At 29.1% G+C, this 22,386-nt stretch overlaps 1 protein-coding gene across 3 annotated transcripts in view; it reads right to left on the bottom strand.

Annotated features, from left to right (window-relative positions):
- Positions 1 to 2,549: 2,549 nt before the first annotated feature.
- The window catches only part of LOC142325276 (WD repeat-containing protein 48), a 68,568-nt gene continuing 48,731 nt past the window's right edge, over positions 2,550 to 22,386 (bottom strand). For all 3 annotated transcript variants that reach the window (XM_075366823.1, XM_075366839.1, XM_075366832.1), the window contains 6 exons: positions 19,895 to 20,002; positions 19,120 to 19,222; positions 15,931 to 16,072; positions 14,624 to 14,815; positions 4,544 to 4,727; positions 2,550 to 2,954 (listed from right to left, as the gene is read on the bottom strand). In XM_075366823.1, coding sequence (XP_075222938.1) covers positions 2,835 to 2,954; positions 4,544 to 4,727; positions 14,624 to 14,815; positions 15,931 to 16,072; positions 19,120 to 19,222; positions 19,895 to 20,002 — 849 coding nt within the window. In that variant the 3' untranslated portion in view covers positions 2,550 to 2,834. The remainder of the gene's footprint in view (positions 2,955 to 4,543; positions 4,728 to 14,623; positions 14,816 to 15,930; positions 16,073 to 19,119; positions 19,223 to 19,894; positions 20,003 to 22,386) is intronic.

Genomic DNA, 22,386 nt, shown 5'->3' with positions numbered 1-22,386 from the left:
GGCTTGTTGGGTTCTTCTTCTTTTATACTGTCTTCTACTTCAAGCTCATAATTTTGGGATGGAGTAAGAACTGGTAAACTATCTGAATGTGGAATAGATCGAATAGTAGAAGGAAAGACTAGGGTATTGAACTGTTCCTCTTTTCTTCATTGACAATCCTGCCTTTATAGGTGGAGTCAAGCAGAAATAACACTTATCTGTATGGTTTATAGGCTGCCGCCCAAACCACAGGCACAGCAAAAGCCATTGATCTTTTTTTTATTTTTCAGCCATTCTCATAGTATAACTGAACAAGAGTTACAACAAATATGTGGAGCCCATGGGCTCCACATATAAGTCATGACTTATCCTGGTTCCCAACCTTCATACCAAAATAATGCTGACAGGCAGTCTTCACAAGAGGCGACGAAAATATTATTCACCACAAATGTGACAAAAATCATTCACTGAATTTACACTTTCGTGGCATTTTTGATTTAACAAATTTTTCACTTCAAAAGCACTTGAAAACCAGAAATTCTGCACTAATTACAACACAAACAATATGAAACTCACAGTCACAGCAACAGTAATAATGTTTACAAATGGCTGGAGAACATTGTGTTTTGTCATTTAACAGGTGTGACAACTCCAAAAACAAAATTACTCCAAAACTAAAAATGTAGATTGGGTAAAACATGACATGTCGTATCTAAAAAAGCAAGAGCTAATCGGTCATTTTATTGTGATTTTTGAATTCAGCAGATGGAAATACAAAAGAATAAGCTACTTTTGAGCCTGAAACATTTTCATTGTTGGGCACTGATAATTATTGTTATCTATAAATATTTCACATATATTACACAAGGCATATTTTAAAACGTTTTTCATATTTAACATTTTTCTTACTAGCAGCACCATAGATTAAAAGGTCATGTGATATGAAATGAAAAATAATCCCTATAAGAATTTTTCATAAAGATAGCTGAACCAATATACTTGGTCAGTGTGTATGACTGCTATTGTTTAGTAACAATAGATCATCAATTATTCAGATATAGTATATGAATTAATTGTGATAAAGCAATAAAAACATCAGTTATTGTTAGGTAGAAACAAAATGTGCAATTTCATCTGCTCTTATTAAAGCTACCTGATTGAATAGTATACACAGATTTCATTTTTCTTAGAGGTTAAAAGGTAAAAGGAATTTTTTTTGTCTCTGTTTTTAGACAATTTTTCTCAAATTCTCTACGAAAAGTGACATCTGGCTTTGCATTCTACCCACATACTCAAGTAACTGCCTAACAGACATGCCTAGCTTGCTGTCCGGTAGACCAAAAATCAACCTATCATTAGGTTTTGAGGAAAGTCATAAATCACAATTTCAGGATCTTTTAGTGGGTGTATCATTCTGCTGGTAACTGACAAACCAGCCGCTTCTTTAATAGGCCTTGGGTGTCAAGCTTCCATGTCAGTGAGCTCTTTTCCAATCTGGAAGACAAAAAGCTAGTCTGGCAGTCAAGATACTAGCTGATTAAAGTAAGACCTCTTATTCCTCATAAACTGTAAGTTGAGGTAATGTAGTAGGTGTGCTATGAAAAATCCCAGACAACCCATAAATGAAAAATATAATTGCAATTACAGACCTCAGTAGAAAAAAAATGTATCACAATTTACCAGCTCATCTGGCAAACCAAAAGAATCTATTTTTCATCTAAAAGTATCTATTCTGAACTTGTGCTTATTTTATAGAGATTAACAGCTTATAAATTGAAAAACAATTTCACTGAATAAGAAAATTATATAATCTTGAGAAAACTAAACAATTAGTTACTACTCAGCCATGAAAACTGTGGAAATACATGAAAGACAAATGCAAGAACAGACTTAAATACCATAAGTAAGGTGTAAAGTTGTCCAGATTTCATGTTTAAAATGAAAATTTGCACATTTTACATTCTGATGTATTTCACAGAATATCAAATAATTAAGTGTTTTTAAAAAATAAAAAGGTCTAAATAATAAGTTTTATTGATGTTTTTAATTCAGTTAAAATATTTTATTATTAGGATGAGACTGAATCAATTTATTTTATAAATAAAATTTTATTATAAATTTTCTCATAATTATTCAATAATTTTCAGTCTTTAATCAATGACTTTAAAATAACCCATGAACTTACACCATAACAAATTATAATGATTTAATGTGCAGAATACGTAGGTACTCTTGTGTCTCCTCTAATCTTTCGAGGCTGAAGGTTTGCACTAATAAGACACCTAATTGTTGAAACAAAAATTTACAGGGGATTTTTGATGGTATGTAACCGGTTGTTCATGCCAAAAATATTCAAACCATAATTTTTATTTATCTGTTAATGTAATTTTTAATCCCTTATGAAGCCATTAAATTATTCACAATAGAAACTAATTATTTATAAAATTTAATGAACACAATTTATTTGCTCATATATACATACATAAGAAAAATGTTCCAAAAAATTTTTTTAAGTAATACAATAATTCCTTGTAATATTAAAAAAAAAAAACAATAACAATAAGAGAAGCTTAAATTTAAAACATAACTGAAAAAAAATTTATTTAGCAAAAGGAAAATGACATTTCTAGAAGAAATTGTATTAAAGGAATGACTTCTTTGTACTTTTAATATACGCAATAATGCTTATAAAACAAAACTTCATTTTAATGGTTGTAGCTCAACTATTTTAAGCAGTAATTATGTCTAATTCAGAAACTTATTTTGCATTAATCTCTTTTTTTAAAATTTAATATCAATAAAATATAAACGTTTGATTATTTCTTACTATCTAAATAAAAATAATACATAAATAACTAAGTTTTTTGAACAGAGTTCTGTACATTTTTTAATGGTCTATAATGTAACATTAAATCTGTAGGTGACTTCCATATAAAATGACGAACTGTTCGTAGATCCATGTTTGAATCAAGAACCTAAAAATAAAAATTATTACTTTACTCAAAGTATATAAATGTAGTATGGTACATAAAATTCATAAATTTTTAAAGTAATTATTACCAGTAAAAAGAAAGATGAATACAAATGTCTAAAAATAACTTATTTGCTAATATGAACATACACAGAACCAAGTTCATAGTAAAATTTATCCAAAAGAAGTTAGTAGAGCAACTAAAAGTTGGTGCCATTTACTTAGACTAAGATATATGAAAACTCTAAGGCTACAAAAACAAGTAAATTAATCTCCTACACAAGCATCAAGGCTATCTAACTCTCTGTACCTGGCATTCATCAACCAAGTAGAAGCTTACAATAGTAATTAACCAAAAAAAAGAAAAAAATCTGAAAAGAAAAGCTGACTGAAAAAGGAAAGAAAACTGAATGACTTAAAAAAAAGAAAATACAAATTGAAACAAGATAAACACATTTAATCAGGCATCAGCAACCTATTTACCATATAGTTTACAAATTTCTTAAACGTATTTTCAACAATGTCCTGATTATTTACCAATGACATCATTAAACCTTGAAAACCTTGAATGACATCATTTTATCTTGAAAAATTCAGGAAGTGTGAACATATCAAAAATAAATAAAAAAATATTCTAATTTATGAAGATAAGAAAGCAAAACATACAGAAAGTACTTGAATGCAGAGTATTGAAAACTAAAAAATCAGGTTCTATGTGCGCCTAATGCATTAAGTTCAACAATTTGAAAGAACAATGGTGAAATTTATTAAAGGCTATCGATTTTCTGTTACATTTTGGTCCAAGTAGCCAAATGAAACAACCTACCCATTAAAAGGTCAAATAAATCGGAAATGTGGTAAGTTTAAATAATTCAGATATACAAATTCCTATGTACAAGTAAATAATTAAGTAAATTGCAAAAATACAATAAAAATGTTATAAGTAGTCTCCCAGTAAAGTGGAAAAAGCCCAGCTCACCACAATCTAATGAGAAAGTGGAAAACTTTTGAACATTTTTTAGAATGTTTAGCTTCTTATAGTAGAAATGAAATAAAATCTTATTAGTATAATATTATCATACAATTATAATGGTTGAATGAAGGAATTTTTTTTTAAATATTTAGATTTTTTGTATGCAAATAAATAAAAATTTCTTTGATTTGAAAAAAAAACTTATTACAAGTCAACGTAATTATTGTACTTATTATTTATTTTAAGTAAATATTAAGAAACATAATGTAAGTCAGTCTTAATTTCTTCTAATTTTCGTTTAATCTTATTTCAAACTTTAATGATATTTTTAAGTCAATTTTATAAAGCATTAACATAATTTAATAATTTTCTTATCCTTTAGACAACAGTGTATAAAAAACATTGGTTTTTATAATTATTGCATAACTATTTTATGAAAAATAAACATACATTGACTAACATAATTATACTTCTTAATACATTGTATGACTACAATGAACATTGAAAGCAATGTGTGTTAAAATGTAAGAGATCATTAAAAAAAAAAAAAATATCAAATCATAAAAAATATAGAACTATTTTTTTTAAATTAATGCCACCGACGTAACATTTTTTCATACCTGATCAGAACAAAGAAGTTCTACTTTATCTTCAGCAAGTGAATTTGTTTCTTGATCATCTGATCGTTCAGCACCAGGGGAACTAGGTACTGCTACTGAACCGGTTTCTGAACCTAATACTTTTTCATACACATGTTCAGCTACTTTATGCATCTGAATGAAATCATTTGCAATAAGTCTATCCCTGCAACCACAAAAAAGTCAGTATCAGATAAATGAATAGACATGATATTCTAAAAAAAACCAGAAATCTTCTCACTTATTTTATAACTGTTAAAAATACATTCATACATTTTTTAAACCCAAAATATCACATGAAAAATAAGGAAATTGGAAAAACATTTTACTTACAGAACATAGATATCTCTCAGACAGACCATTTCTACTTAAAGTTAACAAAAAAGAATGACATCATTCTTATAAATTTTTAATTTTTTTTATATCAAAGTTACTGTGGGTTTATTTTATACCAGATAATTTTTGACAACTTATTTAACTCAGAAAGATGCTTTGAAATAGACCTCTATTAAATTCAGCACCAGTGACTTTAAATAGTGATTACAATTTGCGAATAGATCAAAATATGCCTACTGACCAATATATCACTTCTTTAATTTATCAATTGACATAAGTTTGTGTGATAAATTAATTAATAATAATGGGAAAAAATAATTTTAATTATCCTGATGATGGGAGATAATTATTAATGTGAAATTAATGGTAGACCAAATAAGTGACAATATACCTATTGTAATTTAAATATGGAACTGCAAATTTTGAATTATTTGGTCAAATGATAAAGAATTCTAATTCTATGAACATGTTCTGTAATCTGGACCCATAATATTTCTTTTCTCAACAATAACTTGATACAAGCAATAAAACACATTGCCAACCAGTTACTAATATTTAAGATATATAAAAACAACAAAATATTAAAAAATAATCCCTGGTTTTATCTTTAATACAACATATTGAAAAGAAGTATGCGAAAATTATATTTTTGGCTAAAATAATATTATTTTGAGAATGGGGCTTTGGCAGACAATTAAGAGAAAAGAAACACATCAAAAAATTATTTAAAAAAAATATTATTACAAGAAAGTTAGGAAAATTTTCAAAAAGTTAAGTGTTCAAAGAATTTCTGGACTACTGCAAAAAAATGTTAAGGGTAAATTTAGGATTCAAAACTTAATATTTTAGGATTTTAAACAGTTACATGAATTTCCATTTTATAAAATAAATATAAAAATGATGTAATTGCCAATTTATTATTTTATGCATTGCACCCATACTTGGATTGGGTCTTTGATGAAGACGAATTAAATGCTGTTATTCCCTTTAAAAAAACACAAGGCATCAGGTTTACATGAAATTTCAAATGAATTTTACCCAGAACTTCAAATTTCTTTAATAGAATATATTCTTGCTTTGTTTAATAAAATACTTAGGAAAGGAAATATACCATCAGCTTGGTCCAAGAAAAAGATTTTTTTTATACACAAGAAAGGAGACAGAGATTATCTGAAAAAATTTAGGAGATTGCCCTGATCAATAATTTATTAATATGACTAGTTGAAATTTGGAATTCAGTTGATTATCTGGATGGAAAACAACAAAATTTTACCAGAGTTGTTGACAATATATCTACTTTAACTCATTAATTTACAAACAGCTTGAAGGAAAATGAACAATACTGTTTCCTTCATTTATAAATTCTGAATTGGCTTTTGATTCAGTCTTGCATTCAACAATCTGATTTAGGTTGATATATCTAGAAAATGGGTCAAATTTTTTAAGACCATGTATTGCACAAAGGGCCACCATTGAAAGAGGTTTTCTAGCCTAATAACTGTTATAGTAACTGAAAGTTAATATAATAACTGCTACTTTAACTGTTAGGTCAGCTACAGGGTGTCCCATATAAAACGCAACCAATCAATCACTCATCCATGAAATTTCAAAAGTCAAGCTTACTCCCCTATTAGTTACTGAAATGGACTCATCCAACATCTGAACATCGCAGCGACACAGTAGAACACTACCGATAGTAACAACAATGCAATCATAACATTCAGTGTATTGCTAGAGACAAGATGGTGTTTTCGCTAGATGAACGTGTTTTCATTGTTCAGTCATACTTCAGTACGAAATCAGTGGTTGCAGTGCAAGATTTGTTTCGCCATAAGTACCCAGATAAACCAGCTCCTAACAAAACATCAGTATTAAGGTTAGTTGCAAAATTTAGAGAGACTGGTTCTGTTAATAACAAGGAACACAAAAGATCTGCGTCAGTGTTGAATACAGATAGTCACTGAAATCAAAAACCTCTCCTCACCAAATAAATCGATCAGACATTTGTCTGCTGAAATTAATTTGTCTAAATCAACTGTTCATCGGACGACCAAACAATTACAATCATGACCTTATCACATTCAAACAGTTCATCGACTTCTTGAGCCCGACAAAGAAAAACGGCTACAATATTGTCAATGGTTCCATCGATTTATGCGTGAGAGAATTAATGTTATGGATTCATTATTTTTCACAGATGAAGCACGGTTTCATTTGGATGGCTACGTAAACAGCCAAAACAGGAGAATTTGGAGTGCTGAAAATCCCCATGTTTATCACGAAAAACAATTACACCCGCAGAAGTTGGGCATGTGGTGCGTGATATCGCGGAAGTAAATAATCGGTCCTATTTTTTTCGAGTACACCATTAATGCAGAACGATATCAGGATATTTTATTTCAGTTCATTGCACTCTTGGAAGAGGAAGACAGACACTGCTGGCTACAACATGACGGTGCAACATCGCACTACGCAGGTTCAACTTCTAATTTCGTTGAGGAATTTTTTGGTAATCGTGTTATCGGTCGAGGCTTGTGGCCACCAAGATCTCCAGATTTGACTGCGGCAGATTTTTTTCTATGGGATTACCTCAAAGAAAAGCCTACAGCAACACCACGAACACTTGAAAGTCAATATTGAACAAGCTGTATTAAATATCCAGCCACAAACTTTGAAAAAAGTTGCAAGACACGCTGTAAAAAGAATTGATGCTTGTATTCAAGAAGATAGCGGCCACTTCCAACATTTACTCTAAATGTAAGGTAATGGATGGTAATAATAAAAATTACATTTACACATGCCTTTTTATTATTTCAATACCTACCAATATAAGGTTGGGTTGCTTTTTATATGGGACACCCTTTAGAAGGGTGTTAGGTTAGTTTTAAGAGCAGGTGGACAGGTTTATTGTAATTTTATGTTATTTTCATCATTGGAGAAACTAGAATAATGTCAATATACAAAGTGGGGATAATTTCACTATCTTTGTGGTCTATTTCTTCTTCCAGAAAAATAAAAAAAGTTTATTAAAACTATCAAGTAACAGATTTTCCGACAGCTCATGACAACTATGAGAATCTCTCAACATTTTGCTAATTTTATTTGTTTTACTATTATAGATGTCAGTTATAAAAAAAATTATATATGTTATTTAAACAATTATGAAAAATAAATTATTTCACTTTTAATTATTAGTAAATAACACGAAGTATATAAAGACCTCATAAACAACTCACAATAAACACACATGTACAACAACAAATAGGCAACTAAACAATCTGTGTTTCTTCTATAATTAAAAAAAAAGAAGAAAACACCATTAAGTAATTTGAAGTAGCAAGATAGTCTTTAAAAAAACATACGGATAAAAAAATCAGAAATCACATTACCGCAATAGTATAGATATATTAAAATCAACCAAATGCTTTCAATTCTGTTAATACAGAGTGATTTTTTAGTCCTGTTACCCAATTTTAAATGTAACTTAAAAAAGGTAAATTTAGGTGGAATAAAAAAATGTATTTGTTACTTACAAAAGAAATTTAATAAATAGCTATTACTTACATAATTTTTATAGAATATGCTCAAAATGCCCACCCCTTGCGATTATACAAGCACGGACTCTTTTCAGCATATTAGTAGAAATCTTTTTAAGAGTTGCATTGGAAATATTCGTGATTAAGTCTGTAATATTGACTTTAAGTTCATCAATAGTGTGAGGATTGTTTTTGAAGGCCATAAGCCCTTGCTTATTATTCGATCATCAAAGAACTCTTGCAGAAAATCCATGGTTTCTCGAGACGTATGGCATGTAGCGCCGTCTTGCTGATACCAGCAATACCGTTCCTGAGGTTCCAGGAGGGACACAAATTGGCGCACAATATTCCTGTATACTTCACCATTTACTGTCTGTTCGAAGAATATTGTTCTGACTATACGATGACGAGATATCGCATACCACACACCAATTTTTTCAGGATGCAAAGATTTGTCTTGTAAAGCGTTAGGATTTTCAATGGCCCAAATTCGACAGTTTTGACTGTTTACATAACCATCGAGATGGATCCAAGCTTCATCACTTAAGAACACTGTGTTTAAAAATTCAATTCCGTTATCATTTACGAGAGACCTAAACCAATGGCAATATTGCAATCGCTTATTTAAATCTGGAGGCTGAAGTTCTTGGACTAATTGTACGCGATACGAATATAATTTCAATTTTTTAGCAGCTTTCTGAACACTCGAATATGACAAACCAACTTGCGTGGAAAGTTTTCGTAAACATTTCCGTAGAGAATTGAGCAATTTTGTTTTCACATTCTCTAAAATGTCATCTGTCAAGTGAGTTGGTCGATCACTACATTTTCTGTCGCAGACACTACCTGTCTCAAAAAGTTTACTACCTGGCACAAAAGTTTACACAGCTCAAGGAAAATCAACTCACACTGCCATATCTATACTGGTTGAGTAGCGTTACCAACTTCATGTCACAAAACAAAATTTCTCTTTCTTACAAAAAAAATTACCAGACATTAACAATTGGGTGACAGGACTAAAAAATCAACCTGTATTTTTGCTATACATTATACATTATAATGCTATACATTATACATTCACTGTACACCAGTATGTATCCTTACAATAACTACACTATACTCATATACCTACAATTACAATGTCAGAACTAACTATGTGATAGTACTATATATTTCTCCTTGAGAATTCAGAATGATTTTAGAAACCTAACACCTGTGTACAAGGAGAATTTACTGTATACTTCTAAGTATCCTTACCATAACTATAAATATCTACAATTACAATGTTAGCGTTGAAACTGTGAGAAATGATTGCAGGTTGCCATGATTGCAAAGTGTATCGTTTGTGACTTGTGATTACCAGTTGAGACAACCAACTGTGATATCACTTACACTACAATGGGTAACAATATGATGCTGAAATTGAGTTATTTTATAAACTTATGCTGCTACTATTAATTTGATTTTAAATTACATAAAACATATTTTTATTATCAGAAAAATGCATAGGTGGTAGTTATAAGTAAATCTGTAATAATGCCAAATAAATAGTTGGTAATGATTTTTCCTTTGTTATTACAATAATGTAATGCCATGCATCTATTTATCTGTTAGCCTTAGTTTGTGTTCTATATAACTGTCATAAAAATACATGGTGATGACCTGGGTTGCATATGAACAGTTTAGAAATTCGTGGAAGAGAGAACATTCATTCAATCATCAGTTTCTCTTTTTCATGTTGAATCACTTACACTAAAATTTTGATTAACACAGACAATGTTATTAACACAGATTATGTTTTTATAAACACATATACCAACAGAAAAAAATCTTAAAAAATAGTGTAACAAAATTAATTTCTATGTGTAGCAGCAGTGTAAAATTTTATTATTTTCTTTATATATACATTTTTTTTTTTTTCAATAACAGACATGATTAAAAATTTATCTTTAATGATAATTTAAATATATTTTAAAATATTGTAGAGAAAAAAATAATATGGAATAACCCTAATACTAAAAATTAATTCTATTGAATAACTCAACAAGTTTTTCAGGCTTAAATAGAATAAAACTTTCAGATTTTTTGGTTAAAGCATAATCGACCAGAAAAATATGTTTTTTCCTTTTAATAAAAGATGGTAAGAAGTACATACATAATCAAGTCACAAATGTTTAATCACATGAATGGTAAACACAAATATCTGACAGATCAGTTGATAATTCATCCTCCATATAATAAGAGCTGCAAAGTAACTCAGTGAATTCTACTGTTTTATTATTTTGTAACAAATTTGAATTAATAAAGTAAATAATTGTTTCTTAAAAGCTCATGCCCATATATGCTGTAGCAGGAAACAAACAGAAATGGAAAGCATCATAGGTAAAAAAAAAATACAAATTTCTGAACGTAAGAGGTGGTAAATAAAATTATATAATAGGATATTTGACTGAAATGTTAAACATAAAATCTGAATGCAAATTTAATTTTATTAAATTAAGTTTTCTAAATAAATATTACCAACTAATCAGTCACTCTTTAGGATTTGTGACTGAATGCACCATAATAACAAATAGAAGCAAATACCATGTTATTACATTATAAAAAAATCAGGATAACAAATAAAAGGATAAAAAAAACAGAATCACATAGTGTTGTGTAGTAAAGTAGTAAAAATATTTCTTATTCAAATGAGAATGGAATTTAAAGTAGTCAAATGTATTTTAAATAAGTAAAGATTCATTTTCTTATAAATTAAAAAAACAACTTTATTATTTAATATACGAATCCAAAAATTCACAGTAACAAGTTTTACAATAAAGTAAGAAAACTGAAGAAAAAACCTTAAATTTATTTTTTTTTGTCTTTATGACTTTATGAATTTTGTTGTCATTTGACTGGTTTGATGCAGCTCCCCAAGATTCCCTATCTAGTGCCAGTCATTTCATTTCAGTATACGCCCTACATCCTACTTTACTAATAATTTGTTTTACATATTCCGAATGTTGCCTGCCTGCACAACTTTTCACATCTACATGTGCCTCCAATATTAAAGCGACTATTCCAGGATGCCTTAATATGTGGCCTATAACTCTACCTCTTCTTTTAACTACATTTTTCCAAATGCTTCTTTCTTCATCAATTTGCCACACAACACCTCTTCATTTGTCACTTTATCCACCCATCTGATTTTTAACATTCTCCTATAGCACCACAGCTTCTTAGCATCTTCTCTTCTCAGGTTCTCCAATCATCCAAGTCTCACTTCCTTATAAAGCTACACTCCAAACAAATGCTTTCAAAAATTTTTTCCTGATGTTTAAATTAATTTTTGATGTAAGCAAATTATATTTCTGACTGAAAGCTCATTTCGACTGTGCTATTTGGAATTTTATATCGCTCCTGCTTTGTCAATCTTTAGTAATTCTACTACCTCTACTAAATAACAAAATTCTTCTACCTCTATAATCTTTTGCCTTCCTATTTTTATATTCAGTGGTCCACCTATATTATTTCTACTTCATTTCATTACTTTTGTTTTATTCTTGTTTATTCTCATGCTGTAGTTCTTGCATAGGACTTCATCCATGCCTTTCACTGTTTATTCTAATCTTTTTGACTCTCAGCTAGAATTACTACATCAACAGCAAATTGTAGCATCTTTATCTTTTAACCTTGTACTGTTACTCTGGAACTAAATTGTTCTTTAATAACATTAACTGCTAGTTCTATATAAAGCTATATAAAGATTAAAAAGTAACAGAGATAGGGAACATCCTTGTCGGACTCCCTTTTTTATTACTGCTGCCTTCTTAAGTTCTTCGATTATTACTGTTACAGTTTGGTTCCTGTAAATGTTAGCAATTGTTCTTCTATTTCTATACTTGAACTCTACATTTTTTAAAATGCTGAACATTTTATTCCAGTCTACGTTATCCAATGCCTTTACTTAGTCTATAAATGCCAAGTATGTTAGTTTGTTTTTATTTAATCTTCCTTCTACAATTAATCTGAGTGCTAAAATTGCTTCTCTTGCCCCTATATTTTTCCTGAAACCAAAATGGTCTTTTCCTAACACTTCTTCTACTCTTCTCATTTCTTCTGTACAAAATTCTAGTTAAGATTTTTCATGCGTGAGTAGTTCAGCTAATTGTTCTGTATTCTTCACATTTATCTGCTCCTGCTTTCTTTGGTATCACGACAATAACACTCTTCTTGAAGTCTGATGGAACTTCCCCTATTTCGTAAATATTACACACCAGTTTGTATAATTTATCTATCGCTTCCTCACCTGCACTTAGCAGTAATTCTGCAGGAATCCCCTCTATCCCAGGAGCCTTTCTGCCATTCAAATCTTTTAATGCTCTATTAATTCAGATTTCGGAACTGTATCTCCCTTTCATCCTCTTTGACTTTCTCTTCTTCCTCTATAACAACCTATTTCTAATTCATTTCCTCCATATAACTCTTCAATATATTATACCCATCTACCGATCTTTTCTTTTGTATTATAAATCTGTGTACCATGTTTGTTTACCACATTATTAGATTTTAATTAATCTACCACAAAATTCTCCTTAACTTTCCTGTATGCTCTGTTTATTTTACCAATGATCATTTCTCTTTCCACTTCTGAACACTTGTCTTTAATCCACTCTTCTTTTGCTAATTTGCACTTTCTGTTTATAGTACTTCTTAACTGTCGACAGTTCCTTTTACCTTCCTCACCACTAGCATTCTTATACTTTCTACGTTCATCCATCAGCTCCAATATATCTTTTGATAGCCAAGGTTTTCTACCAGTTTTCTTTGTTCTGCTTAAGTTCACTTCTGCAGATTTAAGAATTTACTTTTTAACATTCTCCCATTCTTCTTCTATATTTTCTACCTTACCTTTTTTACACAGACCTCTTGCAATGTCCTCCGCAAAAATCTTCATAACCTCTTCTTCCTCAAACCTCTCTAAATTCCAACGATTCAACTGATACCTTTTCTTCAGGTTTCTAAACTCCAACTTACATTTCATTATTACTAAATTATGGTCACTATCAATGTCTATTCCAGGATAAGCTTTGCAGTCGATGAGTTGATTTCTAAATCTTTGTTTAACCATGGTATAATCTATCTGACACCTTGCAGTATCACCTGGCTTTTTCCATGTGCATATTCTTCTATGATTTTTAAACTAGGTGTAGTCAATTACTAAATTATACTTCATGCAAAACTCAATACGTCAGTCCCCGCTTTCATTCCTTTTGTTCAACCCGTATTCACCCACAATACTTCCTTCCTTGCCTTTTCTGATGCTTGCATTCCAATCTCAAACTATAATTAGATTTTCATTCCCTTTTATGTGTTTAATTATTTCATCAATTTCTTTGTATACACACTCTACCTCATCATCATCATCATGGGCACTTGTAGGCATACAGACATTAACAACTGTTGTTGGCTTAAGTTTTGATTTTACGCTTATTACAATGATTCTATCGCTATGCATTTTGAAATACTCTACTCTCTTCCCTATCTTCTTGTTCATTATGAAACCTACTCCTGCCTGCCCTTTATTTGAAGCAAGTTAGTTATTCTAAAATCACCTGACCAAAAGTCATTTTCCTCTTCAACTAAACCTCGCTAATTCTTACTACATCTACATTTAACCTATCCATTTCCTTCTTTAAATTTTCTAACCTACCAACCTTTTTTAGATTTTTAACATTCCATGCTTCGACTCGTAGAATGTTTTTTTTTTAATTTTCTGGTGACTCCTTGCTTAATATTCCCCACCTGGAAATCCAAACTGGGAACTTGTTTACCTCTGGAATATTTTACCAAGGAAGGTGCCTCCATCTTTGATAACATGAAAATGCAGAGAGCTATATTTTCTCGGAAAAAAGCAGCTGTAGTTTTCCATTCCTTTCAGCTGTGCAGTACTCAGAAGATTGAGTAATTTTGATATAGTTGTTTAAGTCTTCCTGACCTACGCCCTTAACAACTACTGAAAGAGCTGTTGCCCTCTTCCAGGAATCATTTCTTAGTCTGGTTCTCAACAAATACCTCTCTGATATGTTTGTACCTTTGGTCCAGCTACTCTATTTCAATGAGTACTCAAGCCCCTCACCATTGGCAAGGTCTCATGATTCATAAAGTGAGTTAAATTTACTATAATAATAATATAAAAGTTACTAACTTTTTCAAACTTTTTACTCCAGAAGTTGAATGAGGAAGTAAATAGAATGGAATCTTCGTGAATTTTGGCATATTCTTCTCAACTACTATATCAACAACCCAAAGTGGTACAGTCTCATTTAACAGAGAACTTTCAGTTTCGCCACCAGCATCTCTCACCAATAATCTGTACAATGTACGACCACCAATTTCACTAGAAAAAAAATTAATTAATCATAAAACAGATATTTAAATTATAACCTGAGACCTAAAATGCTTATCTGTTCACATGAAAGATCAAATGAAAGAAACTGTACATTAAAATTAAACTTAGACATAAATTAAGTGTTATGTTATATCAAAATAGTTTACAGACTTATTTTGACTAAAAAGCACATGTTTTAGTATAAATGGTAGAGAAGGCAACACTATACATAATAATACATACATTAGGTATGATAACCTGTAAAGCCAAAAAGAACCTGTTGGCTTGCGTGTTCGTTCTTGCTAGCTGAATAACTGATATTCTTATTGTTATTATGCAGAAATAATTTTGTATAATACTAACGATAAAACATTTTTGAATTTTTTTGTATTATAATAGTTTTTTTTATTATTGTCTATTTGCATAGCACCTTAAGAAGCTATGTATACTACCAGTGCAATATGTACCACAATTTAAGAACAACTCCTTTAATTCAATAATATTTCCATTCAACCCCACCTAATTCCATAAATTTCTATTACAAACTACTTTCCTGAAGTACTACTATACCTACGATATTTTCAAATTCTTTATGATAAAATTTATTAAAAAGTAGTCACTATAATAATTATTTAGTAAAGTAAGTACATTATAATAAATATTTTATACCAGAAAAAATAAGGATATAGAACAATACAATGTTGGTAAAGCTTATAAAGCTGAGTACATATTGAAGAGAAATGAACTTGAATAGTAAAAACTTGCAGCTACATAAAGTAATTTACTAAAGAAACTGTAGAGAATATTTTTAAAACACTTCTGCATAAAAGTGCACTACTAGGTCATTCACCAGAATACTATATAAGTAATCAAATAATGATAAACTTTAGGAAAAAAAATCATAAAAATTCAATTCATGAATGTTCAAACTCAAAATATTATACTAAATAAAATTACAAATTCAGCATTATACACATACCAACAAAGAAATTCTTTATTAATTTTTTTAGTCATCACAATAAAAATGATTACAAATTTCTAATTGTGGAAAGGTAACAGTAGGAGAGATATGTGTTAAAGATTAAATAAATCTCAATAATAAATGAAAAATATTCTGTAAATACCTGAATATAAGAGGAGTATGATCAGGTACCTTGAAATATTCATTTCCACAACGACCATGAGGTACTGTTTGATCACTGTTATCGACTACTTTGGTCCACCAATTTTCAAGCAAGGCTTTCAGCACTAAATTACCATAGTTTACTACAACAAAAAATTCCTTAAATTAAAAAACACAAAATTTAATTTTAAAAACCTAATGAAAATACAAAATACAAACATCCTGGAACTATTAAAATATAAAGCTTCTATTAAATCTCTTTATGTTTCCATCTGATTTTGCATCCAATTAATATTTCACATATGTTTAATTTATGATAGATAAGCATATAACATAAACTGTCTTAATCAGTAATAAATAAAAATACAAGTGTGTTTTTAAAGTAAACTTTTGAAATAAAAATAAAACTGAAAAATATGAACAAACTTTATTATTTATGCATTAAAACTATATTTATTTATTACTTTTCTACATGCAGCCACACAGTAACAAAATTTTTCAATTTTTTGTCATTGTCAAACCTGTGATGCAAGCCACTGTCTAAGGTGAAGAAAAAAAAAATCGTCAGGAGCTAAGTCAGGGCTACAGGGTGGAGGATTGAAGATTTTCCAATTGCCTCAATGATTTTCCGTGTGTGGTTGGGCATTGTCATGCAAAAAAAAATTCTGCAGGATAGCATTTTATGCAGTTTGTGTTTTACAGCTCTTCTATGATTTTTTTAGGTTTCTCAATTTGTTTTGCCATTCACAGTAATTCCGCGATCACTAAACCTGACAAGCAAGATACCTTATTTTGTCTCAAAATCAGTACCCATAAGCTTATTTACCGAAAGTTCCTGTTTGAGCTCATTTTGTTGTTTTCATCTAGAAGATGAAAACATGACTGCTGCTTTGCCTCAATATTCAAAAAAGAAATCCAAGTTTTATCTTTGGTAGCAATGTGATCAAACAATTCATTACCTTAATTTTCATAATGCCACAAAAATTCATGAGCTACAGCAAAATGTTTTTCTTTGTGTAAGTGTGTATGCTGATAGCCCAATTTTTCAGTCAAAACTTAATCTATAAAAATTATGAGATTTAAATTTATGAATTCAACTTCACAACAAAATCATTTTGTCATGAAACATCAAGAGAATTGTGTAATGATGAAGTGCTGGCTTTCTCAAATTTTTTGTTAACTTTATTAATGATATCATCTGTAATCACTGACAGCTAACTGCATTCTTCATCATGAACGTTCACTTGTCCTTTTCAAAATGAATGGCACCAGTGTCTTACTTTAATATACTAACAAGTAATTAATTAATTACTTTAATACACTCACTCATAATATTCAGCCTGTAAAAGTCACAGATTTGCCTGTGAACTTCAGCCATAAAAATTCAAATTAAACCTACTTAGAACTATGAATATATTTGTGTATTTGCTTTATTTTTATGTCGTCATCAGTTACTTATTATAGCATTTTTGATAAAAAAAATATATTAAATCACATTTGTTTATTTATGCCAGCCAGGCAATCGTTTACTCCTCAGGTTTTGTGTAGAATCTTATATCAGGTCTTGTTCATTCTTTGCTTTAAGAACCTATGTTTCCATTGTGTTATTCTTATCTTTTAATTATTTATGGTTTTTATAAATGATTCACCTATGGTGCTGCTGATTCTTTCTATTGTAATAGTAACATTATATATTTTACAATATATCATACAATATATATGATATAATACAATATATATCATACAATACATTACAGGTCGTGTTTTTAAAATAAGCACCATTTTGAATTTTTGGCCTGTATACACAGTGTAAACAGATGGCGCAGATGGCATAGTTCAGTCATCTCAATCAGTAGTCAGCTGTTAGTAACAACAGTTTAATCACTTTATTGTTACTTGTTTATATTCATCCATTTATAATGAGCATTTCAATTCATGATTTTGTCAAGCATGAAATATGAGGTTTAATTTGAATTTTGGGCTGATTATCAAAAGCTTCCTAAAAAAACTACCTAAAAAAAATTGATAAGATTTAAAGTACTAATGTTTTAATTTCATGATCAACTACTACTGAGATTTTAGGAAAATCTCTTTTCAACAAAATTACATTAGAGCTAAACGGTTTAAGACAATCCACTTCAAAATAAGATTCAAAACTGATACTTTTCTTTCCATTAATGATTGCAAATTTTTTAAAAACATTTAATAAAAGTTATTATAAATGAGTAAATTCAGAAACAAACAAGCTCAAAAAATTCAGAAAAAATAAATTGCATAACATATTGTTATGTATTTGCAATGATCAGTTATGCATTTCTAAAGTCAGGCTTAATTTTTAACTGTACACAATACTACAGTAATACTTAAGATTCATATTACAAAAGCAACAAGGATATAAACAAGCAAAAAAATGGTCAAAACAGAGAAGGCAGACAGATGCATATACAAATGTTTCATTATTTGATGATTAATGCTTTTAGCCAATTTGAAGGAATTTCTTACTAAACATTAAGAGATACGAAGCTAATCTGTCAAGAAGACAAATGTGAAAACAAAAGAATTAATCGTAAAATATATAAGCAAGATTATACATAGAATTCAGTTAAACCAAACAAAAATACTTAAGAATTTTTGATTCATAAAATGATATCCTGAAATTTCCAGGATTCAAATGCAGCTTTTTTGTTATAAAATGCTTATATATAATAACTGTACCTGTACCTTGCTACATTCATGAATTGGCAGGCCAGGATATGTAATAAATTAAGAGCCCAATAACAGAATGGTGACCAGTACAGTATAAAAGATGCTATTCCATCTGTACCATTAACATAATATATTTAATCAGGAAAATAATACAGGATGGAAGAAATATTTCAAAAAACCAGTAATCAATGTTTACAGTTTCTTTTTGACTTTTCCCTAAGATAGGTCAATAAATACACAAAAAAAAGAAGATTATTGGCCTATTTCATGCACATTAGCAGTGAAAGTGGATTTTTCTCTTCACAAGTAGAAAACATATACATCATCTTTCCATATACATTAATAAACTTTTACTAATATCAAATGTGAATCAAGAAAATTAAAATTCATCAAAGTTATTAGGAAATTCACACGCTAACTATATTACTTAAAATAAGAACATGAACAAACAATAAAACAAATGCAAAATGTAGGAATTTTTCACCTTTTTGATCCATCACATCATTTGGTGCCAAACCAGCTTCTTTAGATGATACCCAAGCTGAAAAACAATCAACTTCATCTTGTCCCAAATGTATTGTCAGCATCTAAAATTTAATAATAATTTATATAATAAAGAATATTACTAAGAAATAATTAATTGAAAAAGAACACTATTTACTACTAAAAACTATTAAGTAGATTCAACAATTATTATGAAATTACAAATCTAAATATTTCTTTTATCTAAGAACAACATTAAGTGTGAAAAACAAATGAAATAAAGAACAGTGAACAAACAATGTTGATAAACAGTCATTTTATTAATAAAATCAAATCACACAAACAAAACTTAAACATAATAATAACAACAGTTTAATGATAAATGGAAATAATAATCACTCTTTGAAAGGTCTTAACTGTTATCAGATAATGTGTAAAAAAAATCTTTTTCTTTTTAATATTTGTATGGCATCTACAACTACTGTCATCAGCCACTACATCCTACCAACTTATTAAAAAGGAAACTACACCTAGTACTTTTAACCTATGGGTACCATACATCAATTTGTCAATGGCATTCTATTCCTCATTTCATATCTTTTTATCTTTTTAAGATGTTACTTCCATAAAGATATCATCAGTTAAGAAACAACTGGTAGTACAAGTTACAGTTCAAAGCCTAAAAACAATCATTAAACTTACATGATGTGATTAAACTATGACTAAAATTTTTATTATTTCTGAATAGAATCTAATGAAAAAAATGAAATACTTACCCCAGTTTTCAGATCAACAGTAAACCAGTTTGGAACAAACACCATCTTGAATCTGTCTTTCACTTCTTGATCAAAATTCACTTGGCCTAAATCTTTTTCTTTGCGAGCCTAAACAAACCATAAAAATCCACAAGTATAAAAATAATTTACTGCTTTTTAAATTAAAAAATTAAATATTACAAAGCATAAATATAACAATGCAATGCTTCACACTAATTTAACAAGCTTAATTTTACATAATCAAAATGTGGGTGTGTGTGTATATATATATATATATATATTTTTTTTTTTTTAAAGCAATTCTTTTAATAACCATACACGTCTGTACCAATACAAATAAATTAATTATTTATATATATATTATATATAAATTTAATATAATTAAATACTGAAATGAAATACAAATCTAAGTATTTTTTAAATATAATTTTTTAAATTAAAATAATGAACAAAACTGATTAACCCTAAAATCATAATCATAATCAGAAAATAGGACTGATTACACAGAGTATCATTTTAGTCACAACACCCATGGTTAAATTAAACCATACACTACTTTAACTAAACAATGATAAGTTTGAACTTAACAAGGAATGAAATCATATTTCCTTCATCCTAAAAGTGTTATTCTAATTCCTTAGTAGAAGTAAAATGTACACAGTGTCCATGAAATATGCAGAAAAACCTTGATAGTAGATTCCTCACAACAAAATAATAAAAACAAATACTTGGTTTTCCTACAGTCAACCTTTAGAGTTTTTTTGTTATATAAATTCATATCTCAAGAACAACTGAGATTTTAATGAAACTCAGTATGTGAGTTTAAACCTATATTTTAATGAAAAAAAAATATAAACATGAAAATTTTACATTAGCAAAATTCAGAATGGCAACTGAATCATTAATATAACTGTGACTGTATATATTTTTAAATCTCGCTTTTAAAACAAAAAAAAAACGTTTGAAGTATTTTATTATGAACAAAATTTAATTTTGTACAAAACTAAATTTATATATTATAATTAATAAATTTTCTTCTTTTACGTAGAATCTTTTTTCTTTTTCTGTTTAGTCTCTGGAACATCCATAAGGTATTACTTCAGAAGATGAATGAGGATGATATGTATGAATGTAAATGAAGTATAGTCTTGTAAGATCTTAGATCAATCATTCCTGAGAAGTGTGATTAATTGAAATCCAACTACCAAAGAACACTAGTATCCATGATCCAGTAATCAAATCCATATAAAAGCAACTACCTTTACTAGGATTTGAACCTTAGAACTTTTGACTTTATATCAGCTGATTTGCGATGAAGAGTAAACCACCAGACCAGCCCGGTGAGCTTATTAACTAAAATCTACCTTTCATTGTTTAAAAGCAATAAATTAAATATGTTTAAAATAATATTCTGTAGTTATAAGATTAACTATAGAATGCAGATATTATACTTATTAACAGTGTTTGTAAATGTGTGACTGCTTTGAAAACTGACACTAAACATGAATTTATGGTTAAGTGCTCACTAATTGAGGCGCTAAATGTTTGTAAGGCAATGTACCTTGCTGGAGGAATCAATTGCAAAATTAAACTGATACTGGGATTCAGAAAGTATAAGACTTGGCACATGTTGCAAATGGTAAGAGAAGACTAACTATTCATAGAGTATTCTCCAACAGTCACACAACAAGTAAAATTGAGGTCAGTTTTCTTATACTCAGTGATTTTAACTGACACATTCTAAAAATATTCTGTATTCAAGTTTTAAATGTGATTTAAACCCTCAAATAGAAAATATATTTATTGGCTTTCCTTGATCACAAACAAATGGTTTTAATCTTCCTGTTTCTGTAAGCAAAGAAACATCCCAATCCAGTAGGGAAGACAAGGATCATAAAAGCTTTTATGATTTGGCTGTTGTTTAGTTGGAAGCTCCTGAAAGAGCTGTAAAGCTTCGTAATTATTATCATTACCACTGTACACATTATAATAATGTTTCCCTGTTTGCAAACTAAATAATTCAACTGTTTGGATAATTGAAATATATTTTTCACTTGTATAATGATTACTCACTATTTTAAGCGCTTAACTTAAATATTTGTGGATAATATTTCTTCTGAGAAATAAAATTAAGATTATATAGTAAATTATTAATTATAATCTACAGCATAATAAGATGTTTTTAAATAAAAACTTATTTTTTTAAACATTAATAATTGAAACTTCCTCTATTCTGATTAATATTATATTTTGTTTCTTAACGAAAGGAATGAATTTTGTAATTTTACTGGCTCGTTCACATTTAACCAAATGAGGTAATTTTGTTTATGATGTAATCATATGTATGGTTTCAAAGATATTAATTATTTTAAAAATGAATAAAACTGCCCTTTTGAAATTTCTAGAAGAGAAAATTTTTATACTTATTTTTTTCATTGAGAATATTAGTCATATCATTTATAGCAACCTCCAAGGGACCGACGATTTTAGGT

This window comes from Lycorma delicatula, chromosome 1 (assembly GCF_047948215.1).
Source record: "Lycorma delicatula isolate Av1 chromosome 1, ASM4794821v1, whole genome shotgun sequence".
In the NCBI taxonomy this organism is placed as follows: domain Eukaryota; kingdom Metazoa; phylum Arthropoda; class Insecta; order Hemiptera; family Fulgoridae; genus Lycorma; species Lycorma delicatula.
Note: the sequence above shows the minus strand (reverse complement) of the source record. Positions and strands in the feature narration are given on the sequence as shown.